Genomic DNA, 22,323 nt, shown 5'->3' with positions numbered 1-22,323 from the left:
GATCACAGCCAGCTGGTTCGATGCGTCAGTTAAAGCAGCATCTGACAACAAAAAACAGGCGTATCGAACTTGGGTTGCGGCGCTGGGCTCAAGGGACCCAAACTGCAAAGTTCTAAAGAGGAAAAATAATGTAATGCAGAGCATCTCTAATAATATGTGAACGGCTTAATCACTTGGCGTTGCGTAGAGACATCGCTTCATTGTGTGACTTTTACCGCGTTTATCACAGGGAGTGTTCCGAAGAGCTGTTTCACCTGATTCTTGCAGCCGAATTCCACGTTCGCACGACATGCCACAAATTAGGATATCATTCCCACAATCTTGATTTGTGGCGAACCTTCACAGTGCAGTTATCAAGGAGCTTTCTTCCACGTACTACAACGCTGCGGAATGAGCCTCCTTGTGCGGTGTTTCTGGGACGCTACGCCATTGGTACCTTAGAAAGAAGCACTCACACTTTCCTTAAAGGCCGGCAACGCTCCTGTAATTCCTCTGGTGTTGCAAGAGAATGTTGTCGGCAGTGATAACTTAACACCAGGTTACCGCTCGTTTGTCCTCCTTTTCCATAAAGAAAGATACAAATTTCTCCCGGTAACAGTACTTCTCTAAAGAGCTGTTCTGTACTCTCTACTCTAATGTAATTATGTTAGAGGCATCCAATCAATGTTAAGTAGAAACAGTGTTCGAGATATAAACTATTGTCCAAATCGGGATTTTAGACATTTTTGCATATTGTCTATAAGTAAGCTTTGCAGCATATATTTCCTTATAATTTTCTATAAAATTTTAAACGTGTACAGTTTTTCATAGCCAAAGTCGAATATCTTAATCCGAGTAGATTTATAGAAACACATTAAATATCGTCAGTTAACTTTTTTCTCTACCAACGATAAGAAGTGCTGCTTTCGTTGAGAATAATCGGCAAGAGAGGTCACGCGATCGAGTCCCGCATCGTTCATAAATTTATGTTACAAATTTAATTTAATTAATCCCAGAATTGAGGAATATCACTTTTAAAAAAATTAGCATATAAGAGCTCTTTTAAAATCATAACATAAAGTACAAGTAACTGTACTGTAATCTAATAATTAATAATAATAACATTTACCTACATAAACAAAAGGTGAAACCAATTAAAACCATAATAACTTAACTCTCTATGGAATAACAGTTATTTATGATATCATTTTCAGCCATTTGCTACATTGACTGTCATTATATTATGCTTCTTTGAATAAAATTAACTGAATACAACTTTTAAATTATTTAAGTCCAACTCTCTAATATGCTTTGGAATGTCATTGTAAAATCCTCAATCTGAGTGTTAACTTGTAATGTAATTTAATATTCAAAGTATTAATAGGAGCTAATGTCAAAAGTAGCTGACTGTTTACCACTTGTCAATTAAAATCGGTTACATTCACAATACATTTGCTTTTCTTTTCTATGTTGCTGTATCGTACCATTAAAGATTGTCGTACCACTTGTGCGCTTTGTTCGTCTATACGATAATATATTGTAAGTCTATATTTAAACCTCACATTCTCAGCTATGTGTAACAGTTTGACTTAACTGAGTCGAAAAAATGTCACAGCTTAGATTAAGGATTGGTCTCCGCTGCGCTCCAACTAGATACCTATACTACCACTACATAATACTACCTACATAGTAACTACCTAAGAACAATAGCTTAATATTACGACTATCAACTATTACATGTTTGTGTACGTGGCATCTTGACTCTCAATGGCATCTTTAAAATTTTGTAACATACGTTTCGTGTTATTTTACTTACGGCCGTTTTCAATAACCTATCTACCCTTAGTTAGCTTTCGGATACATTGCTGTCACCGTTTAATGACAAGATCTTATCTATCCATAGTTATGTCCAATACAGTTATAGTCCAATGCTATCTGTCAATAGGTTATGAAATGTAAGTAAGCGTAAAAGGATAGATGCCCGAATAAAAATAAGTTTCATGATTTGCAATACTTTATAAACTTGATTATAGTCATTTTCTTGCTTCGCGGCCGGCCCCGCAACAGCTATGTCCCTGCATTTCATGTAATATCTTCGAAAATATCCATTTAAATTGCATGATGTAAAGGGCCATATTGATCTATATTATATGAACAATGTATTTAAGGTACTTAATTGGATAAGAATTGTATAGCTTTATATCGCTTAAAATATAAGCCATTGTAATATTCTAGTAAAATGTAAAGGATAAAAAATGGTTATTGTGAGTTATCCCAAAGAGATATATATATACCATTGCAAATTTTTTTCTACACCTCTTAAAGATGTACAATATTGTAGTACATTATTTTGATCTATCTCGTAGAGTTCAGCCAGCGTTTACAAACGTTGTACGCGCAAAAAAATGTGTTTATTTATACGACATCACATTAGAAACCTCTATCAAAAGGTTTGAAAAAAAGCTGTATTACCAAGAATAATCTAAGATATATAAACTAAATTAATTTATATTGTAATAAAATTTTTGCCCAAGACCAAGTTTGCATGCAATGGCTATATAGGAGATACTTTAAGCTATTGTAAGACCAAATTTGTACCACCCTATTAAATAGCAAACAAATGAATATGAATTTATGAATATGAAATTATCAGTGTTTCTCTACAATATTATGCATGTATTATACATATAAACCTTCTTGAATTACTCTATTAATTATCAAAATCCATTCTGTAGTTTTAACGGCCTAAGCATACACAGGGACAGATATTAACATATCGAGATAGATGGAACGCAGTAGCTGGCACAGTTAGTCTTATATATTATGTAATTCAATCTCTACCTAATCTGCTAATTTCAAAGTTATGGAATGATACAGTTTGTCCATGAGTTTAAACATTAATTATTTTATAATGAATATAGAACTTGTGATCAAAATTATTGTAAAGGCGAAAATAATTAAAACAACAAGCTATCATTACAAAAACTTAAATTAGTTTTTTTCTTTTTAAATGAGTGGTTTATTATAAATTTGTTTTTTTAAATTTAATACAAAAAGTAATAGGTACCTATTGGTTTTTAAAGTGTGTAATAAACTAAAAATTGTTTATATAATGTTTGCTCAATAAACTAGATATTGTAAACCTATGACGAATTTGAATGAATATATCTAAATTGCTTAACATAAAAGTAAACTGTATGAAGCCATAATGATGATATCTTCGAGATATGTTTTTAAATTATTATATTTCATTTTTTTAATTACGTATATTACTTGTGCTCTTATGTTCAACTTGCAAAGGCTTAGATATTGTTTTGACTCAGTAGAGTTAAAGAGGTGAATAGTTAATTTATATTAGAATATGTTCTAAAAATTATATTTTTTCGACTAATGGCACCTAAGAAGGCTTAAGATATTACTTCTAGGTTTTCGACTAACCAAGGTCGTATTAGACGTAAAGAGATGTAGATAAAAAGTTAATAATAATTACACAGCCAACTTAGTTGACTTACTCTAAAAAGTTTGATTATGTTGCTATAAGTAAATAAAATTCGGTTTTTGTGCTGCTGAAGAAGATTATTTGCGCTATATAAATCTTCGTCCTAGAAAACGTTGGAAGGCAGCGGTGATCACTTAACACCTAGTGCCACGTGTGCGCTCATTTAAATACAACCGTCTTGTACTGCAGGGTAAGACCTAGTAGAATATCACCCATGAGTTGGAGTGATCCCATTAAATCTGGCGTAAGAAGTCTATATAATTTTATTTATTTTGAATAAAAATATTTATATTTATATTAGGATAAATCCTTCGAATTCTTGAACGTCAAAAACTTTCACCAATTCGGAAAAGTATGCCGCAGACATGAGAAGAACGGGCGCAAAAAACTCAGCAGGCTTGTTTTTTTAAATAAAATTTCATCACAATATGATATAGTGTAATAAAATTTATCATTAAATAGCCTGAGGGCGGTCGCTCCATTCTCAATCAGGGGTACCATTAAGAAAGTCATTTATGTTATAGCAAAGGTATAAAGGTATAGTATACTATAATATAAATAACTTTTTATTGAATTTCGTAATACATTTGTCTTGAAAATTTTCTGGGATCATGTTGTAAAAGCATATACATATATCGCCAAACTAAAGACTTACTAACATGACTTAACAAGAGTAGTAAGGCATAATAAATTCAATAAGAAACAATATTTTTATTTTATTTTTGACATTCATAAGTGTCATTTCCGTGAATTACATGAATAAATTGTTTATGAGTTTGAATTTAATAAGTTTATGTTGGTTCCGAGTGTTAATATTTTCATTATCATAGTTTCTAGCAAATGCGCTAATGTGGCTATGAACAAACATTATATTATCAAGAATATATTGAGAGGAAATAGTTACACCTAGGTTATAAATAGTATTAATTTAGTTAGTATTAATACCGTCTGCACTACGACGACGTACGTACGTACGTATGTGTTTAGGCTATAACAGGATGCCCTCCACTAAATGTATCATGGAAATCCACTTGAGTTTTTATGTACATTACAATACGTTTCAAGAACAGTTTTAGGAGGTTTTGAGTAATTTGAGTGAATAAAGAGGGTATGGTTCGTGCCCTCTAAAATAAGTGAAGATGGTTCCAGTTGGGTCTCATTTGAAATATCAGTGCTTATCATTCGGTACGTATGAGAAATCGAGGAATCTTCAAAAATTTAGAAATTATTCTCATTTCCTTAATATTGGATAAAAAGTGAAAGGTGGACATCGAACAACATACCATTTAGTAAAAGGTGGATTGCTATCATCCAGAACTTGGTCCCAAGGTCTAGTCCACTCCAACTCTTTCCCAACTTCAGACCAGAATCCTTCGGGATCCTCTAGCGAACGCCGATACGCATGCTGATACTCCGGTGTCAGCTCACTATCCTCTGGAAATAATATTTTCTGTTAACATAATCATTTCTCAGGAAATATCATTTTAAAAGCCTCACAGAAATCACCATTCACTTGATTGGTTTTTTTAAGTCAGTCATTCACGTGGGACTCATTTGATGGTTGGGGGCCCTCTTGTAGTAAGCAGCGGTAATAATGCGCCGCAGATTGAATTTCAATTCTATTCAAGAACCGTTGAGATTTTTCTACCTGTGAGACCGATGTTAGTTGAAGTCATGAACATTCCTATTGCCAATAATATGTATTACCAATAACTGCCATCAGAACTATTACTGCTATCAAAGCTGTCAATAAAAGTATGTTAATCAAATAAATTAAGAAATCAAAGAAACTTAAGCAAGAGTAAAAATATAAAAGTTGATATTTGTGATTCTGATAATCTTAATCACGTAACATAAAAATAATAAAGATCTTTTTATTGGATCAACTTGGGCCGGCTAGGATATTAATAAGTGGTCCATAATATCTATATAAAACTGCAAAATCAAGAATATTCAAAATAGTATATTTTTGAGTCAGTAAATGAATCATTTATTAATGGCTTAACTACTGAACGATCGAAGAAAATATTTTCTTATGCTACGAAATGCAAAAGCTTTGTCGACTACACGATGGGTTAATATTAGTGAAGTAAGTTTATAAAATGAAAGATTTTAGTGAAATATAATTTGGAGATAGCAGTCTTATGCGACTTTTCCGCTATTTTCGTTTATTAAATTGTTTCATAATGTAATTTTTTTCAAAAATACATTAATAAGTTTTCCAAGTGATTCTCCAGATATAACTTGATTATTGATAAAATTGAACATTAACAGCAAACAATAAATGAACAAGGAGTTTAAAAAGACATTAAAATAATTAAAAAGACAATTAATAATTTTATTGAACTATTAATAATAACTATACGAGAAATCTGCGGTTCAGTTCGATACGATATGAGTACCTTTAAAAAACCGTATACTACCACCTAAATGGTCGGCAACACTCCTGTGATTCCCTTTCAACCTGGTTCTCCTAACTCCCATAAAAAAATTGAGAACATGACGTTATAAGAAAGCCTCCCTAGTCTTGTCTATAAGGTAATGCCCACCTGAGAATGTCATAATATTTTCCAACAAGTTTGGCTCTAAATTAAAAATTATTAGTCACTTGACAAATAAATACAGATATATCGTACGTATGTAATTGAAGAGTTAACACCGACTGACTGACTGATATTCAGTAATGTTTGTTACTCAGGTTGCAAGTTACCTTCGTAATTACTTATTTATAATGCCGTGGAAAATTGCGATTCAACTTTGTATTAAGTATATAAAAAGTCAAGGATAGATCAAAAAACAATGTAAACTATGATTTTCAGACAACATTTAATAAATTTTAAGAAAAGGTAGAATGATTAAAAATATTGTTTTGACTAAATGAATTAGTTTGTTTGTATATATTATTATCAAGCAATCATGATCATCTTCATCAGCCGAAAGACGTCCACTTCTAGACAAAGGCTACTCCCAAAGATCTCCACGATGATTGGTCTTGCGCTGTCCTCATCCAACGTATTTTGGCGATATTGACCAGATCGTCGATCGATGTTGGTATGCCCCCCACATTGCGTCTTCCGGTACGTGGTCGCCTTGGACTTTTCTGCACCAAGGGACATCTGTTCGTCGAACTATGTGCCCTGCCCACTGCTACTTCAGTTTTGCAATAATTTGGGTCACCTTTCTTTACATATAAAATATTAAAATTAAATGATGTATTAATATTAGTCACCTAAACTAAATAAATAAATAGATATATTATAAACGGTTATGCCATATACCATGCTCTTGTATAGACTTTTCTAATATATCCCGGACGATAATTTTTTCGACTAATTTCTCTGCCATATGCCAATCCTCAGAAAAGATTATTTTTAATGTTTTTTGTAATTAAGTAAAAAAAGTAGGAGAACGGTTGACCCTAAAGACCAGGAACTTCCCGCTAATTCCATACTTAAACGCTTGTTTGTAAAGTGTCTTGTCTTCTTTGAGCTCAAAACAATACATTAATACAAAGTTAAATAAAACACAATTTATTTAATTTTCAAATGGCAATATCTTTTGAATAAATAAACCAATTTTCACGGAGTTGGCGGCATTCAAGAGCCTCATAAAAATTCTTTGAGCTTTAATTTATCGAACTCAGAAGATTTTTTCGAAGTAACTCCGAAAAAACACTTTTGTCGGATTCGATCGACGTGGTTCTTTGATATTAAGAGCTTATTAGTTTTTGAAATCGATTGGTAATGCTTTCACTTTAAAAGTTATTGAAAATAACACACGTAAAAAATTCCTTTTCATAGTTTTTTTGAGATTTTTTAAAATCTACTGGTCCGAATTGGTCGGAATTGTAGTCAGTATAACTTGGTCATGCCTTCCTAGGATCTTAAAACCTTGAGATCTGATGAAACCTCTATTTTCGAAAAAGGGGGAAAAACCAATAACCACCCGAATTTTCAAAAATTTTCAATTTACTTAGCGGGAAGTTAAAAATAAATTTCAGTTTCGAGGAAACTGTTGACATGTAGAGAGTCAGAGCACTTCCTCAACGCGAGGCGTGCAATAGTTCAAGTGTCAAGTTAAAATAAGAATGCATTATAATACGGACAATGTATCAACATTTAAATAATTGCCTTGGAAAGGTTGATATAAACCATTGTTGTCATTGCTCAGTTAAATTATGAAACAATAAAAACAAATATTTCATGTTCAGATTCATTGATCGTGTAGCACTATTTTAATAGATAATTTATAATATCTACAGCATCTGAATAAATAAAGTCCTTGTTGTGGACAGATACACATCCAGATGGTGGGGATGATAATCCTTACTTATGGCGTGTCATGCGAAGGGGAATTCTGATCAAACAGCGGTACACTCTCCGTGATAAATACAGTAGAAGATGGAACAATGGAACGACGTCTCTACGCAATGCTAATTGATCTAGCCGTTCACAGAGTACTGGGTCTGCAATAATTGTTCGAGCTGATACTGGGGTGTGCCAGACCATAGATGACAGCAACAGTAAAACTAAGTTAAGAAAATAAAAGCATACCTACATAAAAAAAGGATTGTGTATTTTTATGAAACCACGGTAAAAGTGAAACTATTTTTCAAGAAACTATGTTTCAAAAAGTGAAATAATAAAAGCAGACTAAGTCTCCAACTAATATTTTTATTTAACTCTGTGTTTTAGCACTGGTTAAAAATATTGATTGAAAAGAATTAAAAATGATAAAATTTGAATACATTTTCAATTCTTTTTCATGTATATATAGATATACAGTTTACATGGGGTGACTGATTTCCAATACTTTTCAATCAATATTTTTAATCAGGGAGAGTACGACATACATAATACTTAACAATTACTTAGATTATATACACATATTATTAAAAAACAAACAAAATAGCGTGGAGCACTGGCACAAATGAGTAATAGTCTATACACTACACGGTCAGCTGCTGCGAACTAAAGGCGCCGCCCGACCGTCACGCGACATGCAACACACAGACGAAAAAGTTTGAGAAGATGTAATAAAAGTCTCACTTTAATAAACAACCTGTATTTTCCAATAATCTACAGGAATTAAATCGTAATCATCAGAAAAATTACAATAAATAAAAACCACTGGGTATTTATTTCTTATCTTCTATCCTTTTTATGTAACTTAAAGTCTATAATCAACTTTAAATTGTTATTAAATTTAATACTATATTAGTAATTAGTTAAAAGTTAGTAATAATAAGTATGTAATAATTAATAATTGTCACAGTAGCAACTGTGAATGTTGTGTACATCTGTAATATATTGGCACTCACATCAGTAATTATAGGTAGTGTTGTGTAATTGTTATATGTGTGTACTGTAGATATATCATTAAGAATGAATAATTAAAATAAAAAGGTACTCTGGATATGCAGAAATACATAGATTTTAAAATAAATAGTTATTCTATAAAGAAAACTGTTTATGTATTGGTTTTATAGATACTTAAATATCGTGTAACGTTCCTAAATCTGACGCTCTCGTGTAATGTTAAACTTAATGGAATAATTATACGCATTGAATTAAGCATAGTCCGGAAGTCTTGTCCATATCGTAGTACATTTTTCAAAGGCTGCGTAACAAATTGAATGTCACGGTACTTGATTAACTCATTCTTCTATATGCAGCGTATCATTGAAACAATGGTGAAATAACTCATATGTTGTATTGTGATGGTAATAACTCAAGTTTGCGCGTTAACTATTGACAATATACTATTAGAGATATCATTGATACTGATTGATTACTTCTATTAGTGCCTCACCTAGTATCGGAATACTTTTCTGTTTTTAGTCTGTAACTTTTATAATACCGAATATTTTTTTTATGGAAAATTAGGACAAACGATCGTACGGGTCACCAAATGTTAAGTGATCATCGCCGACCACATTCTCTTGTAACACCAGAGGAATCACAGAAGCATTTCCTGTCTTTAAGGAAGGTGTACGTGCTTTTTTTGAACCGGTACCCATGCCGTATCGTCCCGGAAACACCGCACAAGGAAGCTCCACACACATTCCACAGCTTTGTAGTACGTGGAAGAAAGTCCCTTGAAAACGACATTTTGGAGGACCACCACACATCCAGATCCATATCCTAATTTGTGGAGTGTCGTGTGAAGGTGGAATTCGGCGACAAGAATCATGTGAATCAGCTCTTCGGAACACTCCCCGTGATAAATGCGGTAAAAGACACACATAGAAGCGATGTCTCTACGATGGGTTAAATTGGACAATAAAAATTCATAAGAGAGGACTCGATAGAAGACACAAGTTTCTGTTCCCGTTGTAATTCCCTGTAATTCCCGTGTATACGGCATCTCATCCCGCATAGCAATGTTTGTTGGAGGTGACCAATATATCATTGATATGCAGGAGAGGCAGTGTGGGAGATAGCACACCTTGGCGCACTCTAGCGTTCACGGGCTTGGAATTCGAGCAATAACCATCGATAACGACATGTATGCTGCGCCCAGTGAGGAAGCTTGAGGTCCACTTGCCTAACCTCTCGGGAAGCCCAAATGTTGGAAGTTTTATGTTATTGAATCTAGTATATTAGCAATGACATCAAAAAGAATTCTAAAGGAATCAATTTTGAGAAAATAAATGCCTTTTGCCTTTTGAGAGAAGCGCCTTGTACCATACACGATCAAAAGCCTTCGCTATAACCAGGCTAACTGCCAGGCCTTCCCCCTTGCTCGTCTATCGTCCCCTGTCGGTCGTTGATCAACTGGTGACCTTCTAGGTATACCAAAAGCTGGTGGTTAATTATGCTCTCCATGATTTTGGAGACCAGGGAGGTAATAAGCCTGTAGTTTGATCGGATGAACGAGGGCTGACTTCCACGAGTCAGGGAGCCTTTTGTATATGAGTGCCGTAATAAACGCGTTAGCACCAGCGTAAACTCGGGGGCACACGTTCTTAGCACGATTGGAGAAATGCCATCCAACCCACTCAACTTCCTGGCGTCCAATGAAAACAGAGCTCGCCGAACAGTTTTCTGTCTGAACTATACTTCAGACTCTGACACCGCGGGATGGACGGCGGTGTTTGTCTGTTGTCGTCAGAAGTCGATTTAGAGGCAAAAAGAGAGCACAGGAGATTAGCTTTCTCTTGTACCGTATGGGCCAATTTATCATTCCTCATGTGCAACGGTGGCAAGGACGACTGTTTAGAGTTACCAAGAGCAGCTTTTGACAACGCTGTTCGTTGTGAACTTGCGTGTTTTGGTGGAGTGACTGGAAAGCTGCTCGCCGATTTGTGACTCAACCAATTGGGACAGACTAATGCACAATTTTACACAGATCGCCCTGCGTAATCTATGGTACGTGACCCAAGCCATTCAGCATTGTGCCCGTTGAAATCACCCAAGACTACAATTTCAGCGGAGGGGATCTGTGCAAGCACGTCGTTAATTGCCACTTGACCACAGCCCATGAAATGATCCGTTTCTGCGTTGCCACTATTATACTGACAATAACTTCACATTTATTACTTCGTATTTATTTCTTCTCCGTAGTAGCAGAGTTATGGAATACTCAGCAGTTTTGGAGACGATTTTGAGGGAATAAGGTCGGAGTGAACGGCGAGAAATTAAGCCACTTACGCTTTGCTCTGAGTGCCCACTTAAGTTAGAGCAAATGTTGCGACAACTTGCATATCGAAGTGCAAAAGCAGGACTATCTATGAACGCCTCAAAAACAAAAATCATGACGAACTCTTCAAAAACAGTACATACGTTAAGAGATCAACAAGAAAAATGGACAAATTAATAACTGACTGGTATCCAAGAGATGGTAGTAGAAGAAAAGGGTGACAAACTAAACGCCTGGAAGATGAAGTAAAAGGAGTAGCTGGGCCTAAATGGGTCCAAATAGCGAAAGACAGAGAGGCGTGGAAATCTTTAGAGCAGGCCTTTGTCGAAAGACAAGCCATTTAACATAACATTTATTTTAGATTTAAGTTTATATTTAGTTAAGTATCATTAATAATATTTGTGAACAGCAATAAAGGCTTATTTTTATTATTTGTTTATTTATTACTTCACAATTATACTGATAGTTATTTTTAACGGTGATGGACTTTGCAATTTTAGTTATGTTTTTATAGTGTTATTTTCTAATATTAGAATATTGTGAAAAATAATTTTACGAGAAGTGCACTTTTGGATTTTTCAAACTTTTTAATCTTTTGACTTCTAAAAAAGAAATAACCTGTATGTGAGGGTTTTTTTGAGAGCAGACTATATTTAAGTATTAGGTGGAGCCTGAGAAACATTAAAGCAGAAATTGTGTTATCCAAGTATCTCTCACATAATGCACAATGTTTGTGAAATATCTGGACACTACATTACATTCTTAATGGGAATTTCGAAGTTCAGCGTAATATTTCTGAAATGGCGATGAACCGTTTCCGTGACTTGAATAACCATAATTATTTTAAAAACGATGTGCACTTGTTATCAATGTGCACGTGTCAACCCAAGTTAAGCCATTGTCAGCCAGTACTTATACAGTTTTACACGAACCATTTTAAGCCACTTTTAACCCACACAAAACTGAAAAATTATATTGCGTAAGCATGTCATGTAAATTTTGCTCTTATAATATAGAGACTTGCGATTGATAAGGACTTGATACCTATAATATTATGGTGCGAATAGTGTAAACAAATCAAAGATAAAAAAAAATTACTCTTATTATTGCTAGAAGTGTCTGTTTTATATTTTATTCGAGTATTGTGTCTAAGGTAACAGGCGCAGTGTGAACATCAGATCTGGGTCATATGATAATATAATATTATTATTCCTTACTTAGGTGGTCTTGAATTGTATTACAACACTGTTATTAGTAGTCTATGACGCTTTACATTATTTTGTATTTATTGGATCATTTTCCCGTACTCATTGATTACGTCACTGTTATAGGTAGTCTATGAAACTTGGCATTATTTTGTATTTATTGTAACTATAAACTTTATCATCGACGAAAATACTATACAGATATATTTTAAAACATATTTATAAGATACTAGCTGACCCGACAGACGTTGTTCTGTATATAATAAATAAAATAATGTTTTTTTATGAATTTTTTAATAATATATCATAACATCAACATTATTTGGTAAAATATGCACCCTGCTGTAATAATGAAATTGTTTCACAGCAGAACTGTCAACCGTGCGTCAATAAATTCTCTCATAGAAATTATGTATCACATCACATCAAATGAAAAACAAAATTTTTGTTGTTTTTATTTAATTCCGAGCATTTTCATATTTATTAACCTTTTAAACCTTCTCTGGACTTCCATGAATAATTCAAGACCAAAATTAGCCAAATCGGTCCGGCCGTTTTCGAGTTTTAGCGAGACTAACGAACAGCAATTCATTTTTATATATATACATACTGCAATGAATGACAAAATATTAAGAATCCAAAAAGTTTGCTTTTTTATGGCAGAGGAGGACAAACAAGCGTAGCACCATCGAAGTTTCTCGAAAATGACAGTATTTAGATTCTAAACGCGAAAAATAGAAAATATATGTCCCGTAAGCGAGCGGCTGCCGTTGAGAGTGTACGTATTTAACTGTTTTGGCGTACTCAACAATTATTTTATCGCGTTACAAAATTGCAGGTAAATATTTTATTTATTTATCGCTAGTTTGTTTATCTAACATTATCTTCATTAGCGGTTGTTTTAAATATTAAATTGATTAACTAGCTATAACGTATAATTTGTAAAATGTATTGGATTTACTTCGTACGCAGTTGCTATGGACTACGTTTGATCTCTTCAATTGGACTTGTCCAATGATAGGGTCTAAAAATAATCAATCATAATTGTAATAGTTTTTGATCTCATTGTAACTCAATCTAATGTAAAGTCTATTAGACTAATAAAAATCATACATAAATTTATAATAACAATCTCAATAATTGAAATTTCTTCATCTTCATGGTAATTACTGGTCACAATTTTTTTCCCAAATTTTCTTTAAATTATTGCGTTTCCTACATTAGACCAATATTGTTATAGGACCGTGTTCCAATGATGGAGGCACTAATGTTTCAATCAAGGTTCAAGTGGTCCATGCAAATAAAATTATATTTTTCCTAAAAGTAAATATGGTAGTATTTAAATGGTCATAGGCCAAAAACGTGGTCCAGTACTGGCAACCTTACCCTGCCTGATGTTAAGTGATCCCCGCCGCCCACATTCTCTTGCAATATCAGAGGAATCACATGAATGTTATCGGCCTTTTACAAGCCTACACAGAAGTGTAGGCGCTTTATTGAAGGTACTCATGTCATAGCATCCTGAAAGATTCCACCGCTTGTTTGTACATGGAAGAAAGTTCCTTGAAAACTGCACTGTGGAGGCTGGTGTGGATGATATCTTATCCTGTGACGTGTCAGCTAAAACATCTCTTCGGAACACTCCCCGTGATAAATGCGGTAGAAGACACACAATGAAGCGACGTCTCTACGCAACGCCAAGTGATCCAGCCGTTCACAGAGTACTTGGTCATTGACAATTCGAGCAGCTATACTTTGCACGCGGTCAAATGGATCGAGCTGATACTTTTTTTTTATGATAATATGGGACGAGACGAGCAGGACGTTCAGCAGATGGTAATTGATACGCCATGCCCATTACAATGCAGTGCCACTCAGGATTCTCAAAAAACCCAAAAATTCTGAGCAGCACTACAATTGCGCTCGTCACCTTGAGACATAAGATGTTAAGCCTCATTTGCCCAGTAATTTCACTAGCTACGGCGCCCTTCAGACCAAAACACAGTAATGCTTACACATTACTGCTTCACGGCAGAAATAGGCGCCGTTGTGGTACCCATAATCTAGCCGGCATCCTGTGCAAAGGAGCCTCCCACTGATACTGTTGTATGCCAGACCATAGATGACAGCAATACTCCATACTGGAACCGGTTGCGCGTTTACTGTGACCGGACCTGCGCTTTGTGGAGCGCTACAATGTGGGCCGGCTTGAAGTATTGCCGCGCTCTATTAATGACGCCCAGCTTCTTCGAAGCCAATTGGGCTTTGCCTTCAAGATGATCGCGGAATTGGCAATCGTTCGAGATTTCGAGACCCAGTATTCGGATACTAGGTGAGGCAAGGAGGGAAATTTTAAGGGAAGTGTTGTCGAAGAGCGGTAATACGACAAATGTTTTTTTAGTGGTAAACGCGCAAATCTGAATCTAATTATTTGAAAAAAGCCCCAGTTTAAGCCTGGATATTGACTTAAACTTGTTTAATTACGTCTTCATTGCTTAATTAGTAGGATCCAGTTCAGAAAAGTGATGTTAACAAAATATGGACACAATTTGGTGTCACATACATTTATACATATGTTTCATACAAATATAAAGTATTATTATATCACAAAGAGAAAAATAATCGGGGACAATAGAATCGGGGTTGAGTGAAGATTTTAAATTATTGCACCCGGCGGAGGGGGCAGCACCCCAACATCAATTGATTTGGAGAAACAACGACTCTACATAATGTTAGGGTCTCTCGTCTTTATGGTGAGAAATAAAAAAATACTTCATAATACTTTGTCAACTCGTCAAACAGCCGAATCAAAATATAGAGATAGTATACCTACCGTTGGAAAGAACTTGTTACAAGCACTGGTATGGTACACTGCAGTATGATGACATTATAACATAGTTGAGCCGGTGCCTGCTGCCGAGCTAAACAACTTTTGCTAGTTGGCCTCGCCGTTTTTCAGGAATTTCGTTACGCATTTTTTTCTTACAAAGAGTTACTAACAGTAGCTTCATGGTGGAGATATTTAATCATAACTACCCTTGACTCTACCAAAAAAAAGCACCTATGATATTTCATGTGAGGGTAAATGTTAGCACACCTTGGAAATAGAGATATTGGATATTAACTAGGCTATTTAATGAATAAAGGTATAATAATATAAGTATGGCAATACATTTTTTTGTGCTTGTTCTTCACCAGTCTCAGGGATATATATTCGAATGGGTTTTTTGGACATTTTGGATGACAATTATGCTAAGACTGCTGCCAATTTTTTTTTATAATTCCCCCTTCCACCTTCAAAAATAAACATGCCCATCATTCATTGAAGATGTGGAAATGATTAAAGAATAATCAAATTTATTTTAGAAGAATATAAGAAAGGAATTTTATTAGTTAGGAGACTAGGAGTATCCACAGATATGCCTCATGTAACTAACTATTTTCACAATTTCTAGCAAAAACTTCAAAGCACAGCGTCCCGATGGATCGCCTCCTAGAGGGAGCCTCGAGCACAAAAATTACCTAACTAATTACCAAGCTAAGTACTGTTTTAAAATTTGTTAGAGGATGCGTTAGTCCGCAAGTAGTGGTGCAGACATGTGGATGTTTTCTTTAGTCAACTTAGGTAATATTTATTTCTTTATGTAGCTTCTGCTGTTTTAGATTTAGCTTCAGACAGGCACCTTTTACTATCGTTTACTTTCAAAGAATGAATAAACTAAAAATGAACAACATAAAAAACCTTCGAACATAAGATATACTGCTCCAAAAAGTAAGCGGCCTTCTTGGATATTTTGAATACTTGACCAAGTTTAGCATGATGGCCATATGATGATACTAAATCCGAAAAAAACATATTAGTTATTTCCCCATTTGAAGTAGTGTGATGGAGCCAGTTATACAGTGTGTTTTTTTAAGTGGGACAGTATGGGGAAATCCTAAAGTATAAGAGATACAGGGAAACTGTCTTAGGAAACATTAGGTACTTTTTTGTGAAAAAAAAAATGTAATAGTCACTTTATTTGGTTTAAAAAGGATTAAAATACTTTAAGGTATTCTTACGCGAGCACCTTACCTTTCAAATCTAATTAAAAAAAAACAAATTTTAAATTTGGAACTTCTTGAAACAAACAGTATTTTACTTGATATTTCATTGTTTAAAGTTAACAATATCCGGACGACCGAGCCTTGCTCGGATTTTTAAGAATGTACAAAATTTGAACAAAAAAAGACTAATAGGACATCTGGATTCGAACCGAGGTCTTCTGCTTTCCGGATCACCCAATGTCCCATCTGAGCTATAATAGTCTTGTATATAGTGGCGAAATTTACCTTTGTATTCCTTACCTTATTCTTTACCTTTGTATTAGTGTATGTTATTGTAGCTGTTTCTCATTCAAACATGGATAAAACCATTTTTTTTAAATTGAAACCTAGCTAGATCGATTTATCACCCCCGAAATCCCCTGCATACTTAATTTTATGAAAATCGTTGGAGCCGTTTCCGAGATTCAGATTATATATATACAAGAATTGCTCGTTTAAAGATATAAGATTATGCTAAGTTTTGTCATGGAATTATAAAACTCGCATAAAGTAAATTTAATTGACGCGTATTTTGTAAATTATCGTAGCTCTGTGAATGCGTTACAGTGGTATCGGGAACGTAATCCGGACCGCGATCAACCGAACCGCAAAATTTTTGACAAACTGTTGAAAAATTTAAGAAAGGGAGGCTGTTTTACTCTAAAACGGAAGAGACGAGCCACAGTAATAAATGAATTTACAACTATCGCAATCTTAGGATATTTTGAAGCCTACCCAAAAGCCTCATTGAGGGAAGCTGCTAACAATATCGGTGTGCATAGATCTACAGTACGAAAGGTATTGAAGGCTTACAAGTACAAGTGTTACATAGAAGGTCATCTTGTACAAGCATTGCTTCCAGGAGACACTGACCGGAGATTAGCATTTTGCCAGTGGTTTGTAGCATGCTCGATTAGAAACCCGTCTTTTCCAAGCTGGATTATTTGGACAGATGAATGCAAGTTTTCAAACAATGGCATGTACAATAGAAAAAATAATCATTTTTGGGCACGTACGAACCCCTTCCGAACTACGGCAACCCATTTCGGATTTTTTCATTTGGGGGGTACCTTAAAGGACGAATTTATGCAGATACTTACAACTCGGTACAAAAGTTAAAAGACGCAGTGCATTATCATTTGAACAACATACATCACAGCACCTTGTCTAAAGCTACCAGAGGTGTTCTGAAACGCGCTCGTGCCTGCATTCGACAAGAGGGAGGCCACTTTGAATATTTACTTTAATGTAAAATTATTTTATTAAATTTACCTAACTTCCGCTGTCCCGATTTTTTTCTTCCCATACAATAAAATGATCCCCTCATGAAGCTGAGTAGATGTGCGTCAAAAAAAATTCATCAAAATTAATCATTTTTAGGGACAACTCACACTTGACCAAAATTTTGACTATACCATTTTATTTTCACAAAAAAGTACCTAATGTTTCCTAAGACAGTTTCCCTGTATCTCTTATACTTTAGGATTTCCGCATACTGTCCCACTTAAAGAAACACACTGTATTATCCCCATCTTATATTATCTTTTCTGGTTTCAATTCTTCTCTTTCAGAGCGTAATTTGTTACCGAAACTTAAATTTATTTTGATAATATAGGTTGCTTATGTTACAATATTAATTTATATACGTATACGTACCGTATTTTACCAGTGGGAGCCTCCTTTGCACAGGATGCCGGCTAGATTATAGGTACCATAACGGAGCCTATTTCTGCCGTGAAGCAGTAATGTGTAAGCATTACTGTTTTGCGGTCTGAAGGGCGTCAAATGAGACTTAACATCTTATGTCTCAAGGTGACAAACGCAGTTGTAGTACCGCTCAGAATTTTTGGGTTTTTTTTTTATGGAAAAGGAGTAAAAAGAAGGTACGGGTCACCTGGTGTTAAGTAATCACCGCCGCCCACATTCTCTTGCAACACCAGAGGAATCACAGGAGCGTTGCTGTCCTTTAAGGAAGGTGTACGCGCTTTTTTTGAAGGTACCCATGTCGTACCGTTCTGGAAACACCGCACAAGAAAGATTTTCAAGAATCCTGAGCGGAACTACATTGTAATGGGCAGGGCGTATCAATTACCATCAGATGAACGTCCTGCTGCCTCGTCCCTTATTTTCATAAAAAGAACGTACTCTTCGTAAAAACAGGAGCAAGGAATCATATTGCTTCTGTTTTTACGTGGGGTAGGTACCTATGAACCTAGCATTCCTAAATAATAGGACTCACTACAACATATAAAACTAATTTATTAGTATTCCATAACCTTGATGGGCAAATAACTATAATAATCACATTCAATATAATAAAATCAGTAAACAAGAGGCAATCGGGGCAAAATATCGTTGCGAGCCTTGTCAACGATGTTACGGAAATCGAAATATATGAAGAACATGATTTCCGCGATCAAGACGGTCAATCGGCCTGATTTAAATTCAGCAACACTGAACAGTCTATTTTGACTAATGTTTGAGGTCTGAGGGCCTACCATTAACTTTTGATAAGCGATGCGATTCTGATGCAGTTCAGTTTAGGTATGAATCGCTAAAATTCGTGCCATGAAGTGCCTTTTACAGAGGGCCTACCATCAACTTTTAATATGCGGTGCGAATCCGATGCAGGTCAGTTTAGGTACCTAAACTGAATCACTAAAATTCGTACCATGAAGTGCCTTTTACTGAATGGCGTTTGGATCGCTTATGAAGAATGAACGAAATAAAATTGCGTTTCGAAACCTAAAATGATATGATTTTAGCGGTTTTATTACGTAGAAAATACTAAAAATACATTTTAAAATTGCGCAATTGCGTCAAATTATAAACCATTAAACCCTTTTTTATACTTATTAAATAATAGTAATATAAATAAATATAGTTCTTTGAATTACAAATTAAATGTTTGCTTATGTGTTTTCGTAAAAATAACGAGTTTTGAACGCACCTCCATTGATGTTTGATTTGACAGGACCACAGAGTACATTTTTTTTAATTCGTTCTTGCGAACAGGCAATAGCACGGGCCTTTACTGCCTCGTCTTTGGTATTTTCATTTTCCGTATTTATTTTTAGTATTTTGTTTTAAAAAACAACTCCAATAAAGTATTTCATCAATAAAATTTTCCTTTTCTGTATGTTTTCAGTATTTTTAAAAGTTATTAACCATGCGATTCACTTTCCCCTGAGGAAGTAGCACCTTTTTTCTAATCATTCACTTGACACAAATGCTTTCCAGTTTAGGTTGAAATATTACCTCATGGTACGATTGAATGAACGAACTAAATCAGTTTAATCAGTTAAATCAGTTTAATCAGTTGATTTGACGTCACCCTAAAATAGATAGCTCTAATAACGTCGTGGTACGAAAATGCAAAGCAGTTCATTTTAGGTTGTCAATTGAATCGCTGTAAGAGTTCATGGTAGGCCCGCTGACCCGTTTCGATTATAGTTTTGTTGAAGTGAAAAATATTTGGGTGAAATTAAGCCCAATAAAATATACAATAGTACGTACATTATGTTAGTACTACATATATTTTTGAGATACAGTAGTAAAGGCGCTTTTTAGCATTATTATAATGTAACTCAGTGTTTTTGAACAATAGAATTTACAAGGTTAATACGCCTGACAAAAGTATTTAAATAAATGTTTCAATTAGGTATATATTTTATGTGTTGGTTCTGATGACGTTTGTAACAAAATAAAGAGTTGTTGAGTAATAAATATGAGAGATCGAATCAGAAATGAGGAGATCCGTAGGAGATCGAAAGTCACCGACATAGCGCAAATGCTTGTGAAACTGAAGTGGCAGTGGGCAGGACACAGCTCGACGGACAGATGGCCGTAGGGACAGTAAAGTCCTTGAACGGCGAGCACTTACCGAAAGATGCGTGTTATAAGGCCCCCACAAGATGGACCGACGATCTGGTTAAGATCGCCGGAATACGTTGGATGAGGAAAGCACAAGACCGATTGTGGTGGAGATCTTTGGCGAGGCATTTGTCCAGCAATGGACTTCTTCCGGCTGATAAATGATGAGTAGTAAATATAATTGAACCTACCAAATTATATTTATGTTACCAGTTATGTTGATCATCATATATTTCATGGAGCTTATGAGTGTGGAATTAACTTTCAAATAGTAAATTTGTGGTAATACAAAATCGTTTATCTACACATCCGCCTTAAATAAATAAGTGAAAGGTGTTTCAGTATTGGATAAATTGAAAAAAATATTAGCAAAAACTGATCTTTTTTAAAGGAATGAAACTAAGTTGTCCGTTACAGAGATAATAAGGTCTGAGCAGGGAAGCACGACCAGAATGCGATACTGCTTCAATCACATCATACTGGCTCATACAATCTATCAGAGAGGTGAGATGTGATTATATCATGTACATGTATTTATAGCAGTACAAGGGCAGAATGTAATGGCTTTGACGAGTTCTATCGAGTTGACTCCGGTGATAGTATTTATCCAGCCTAAATTTGGCTGAGTGACAACAACTTGCATTATCTCCTTGTTTTACAATGTCTTAACTATTTGTTATGTTTTGAAAGTGATAACCCTCACTTTTAGGATTAATTACACAAATAAAATTTGAGAACAAAATTTTATGAACGATGCGGGGACTCGAACCCACGACCCCTCACGTTCCGTGCGAGTGCTCTTCCAACTGAGCTAACCGTTCAGTGACGTATAGTCATAAAATCTTGTATGCTTTGTTCAACTCTCAGGTTGTGGCTTCAACTACATGAACTACTTTACAGTTGATAACCTGCTCAACCCTAGTATTTGCATATTAGGAAATTGACTTGAGATGTCGCTCTTGCAAATCTAAAAACAATTGTTTACAATGCCTTTGTGAGGATAATGATCTGTAATATAATAGGTATTGGGACTTCTTTTGTCAAGGTTTAAGAATCAAAATAATAATACCCATAATCTGTGCACAGAAGCCCTGGTAAATCATTTGACATTACCACAAGCGTTCATTTTAGACTAATGTGAATGAATAAATATATATGAACAGAATTCCATTGCTGCAGGACTGCGGGAACCACCTGCATATAAGTCTTATCTTCTCCATTTCAACCCTGCAAGTTTGGTCGAAAACTCACCAAAACTTTGGATATCGGCAGCGGAAACAAAAGACTTCTTCTTCAATTCACTAATCGACGTCTCAAATTTGTTCTTCTCGCTGTTCGAGGTAGCATTCGCTTCCGTATCCTGATACATTGTAACAGGAATTGTACAAGGAAAGAATATTAAAATAATTCACACGCGTTTCAAAGTTCGCGTTTTTTAAATTGAATGTACACACCGCGATCGCGCAACGGTAAACTGACTTAGACTCAAATATAGGAAGGTAAAGTAATACGACATTTATATTCCTGTATTTCAATGAGGGACCTTTGAACCTGTTGAATTATTGAACATCCAAACTGAAAAGAGTTTGACGTATTCAGACTTTTAAAATCGTTGCCTCGAAATGTTGATCCAATATGTGATAATATTCTAGTGATGTTAAAAAATATTAGGGCAAGTTACGAAAATAAATATTTTTATATTTGAAGCACGAACTTAAAAGATAATAAATTACTTTTAGATGTTTATTTTATTGTAAATAGTTTCTTCTATAGAGCGAATAGACTCGTATAAAATTATTTTCTAACCTACATAGATGACATTTTAAACTTTATCATTAAAATTCTTGATTGATGCTTATGTTGGTTGTAACGCGCGAAGTATTATTCAAATTTCCTACAACTTGCTGTAAATCTATTGTTTTTAAAACGAACACAAATGACTAATCGTTTTTTAATTCACTATTAATATCGTATGAACAAATAAATTAATCAGTAAGTTTTATTAGATTTCTGGATAGTAAAAGCATCCATGCTTCAAAT

The 22,323-nt window shown here is 34.7% G+C and overlaps 1 protein-coding gene across 2 annotated transcripts in view; it reads right to left on the bottom strand.

Annotated features, from left to right (window-relative positions):
* Positions 1-21,667, bottom strand: part of LOC126976999 (acyl-CoA synthetase short-chain family member 3, mitochondrial) — a 58,635-nt gene extending 36,968 nt beyond the window's left edge. Inside the window, exons 1-2 of one of the 2 annotated variants that reach the window (XM_050825635.1) lie at positions 21,535-21,667; positions 4,762-4,912 (exon numbers count right to left, since the gene is read on the bottom strand). In XM_050825635.1, the coding sequence (XP_050681592.1) occupies positions 4,762-4,912; positions 21,535-21,652 (269 nt within the window). In that variant the 5' untranslated portion in view covers positions 21,653-21,667. Of the gene's footprint in view, positions 1-4,761; positions 4,913-6,027; positions 6,175-21,534 lie in introns of those variants that run through there. The other variant, XM_050825644.1, reaches the window with a different exon arrangement.
* Positions 21,668-22,323: the final 656 nt, after the last annotated feature.

The sequence above is a fragment of the Leptidea sinapis genome, chromosome 2 (genome assembly GCF_905404315.1).
Source record: "Leptidea sinapis chromosome 2, ilLepSina1.1, whole genome shotgun sequence".
Classification (NCBI taxonomy): domain Eukaryota; kingdom Metazoa; phylum Arthropoda; class Insecta; order Lepidoptera; family Pieridae; genus Leptidea; species Leptidea sinapis.
The sequence above is the reverse complement of the archived record's forward strand: the minus strand, read 5'-3'. Positions and strand labels throughout refer to the sequence as shown.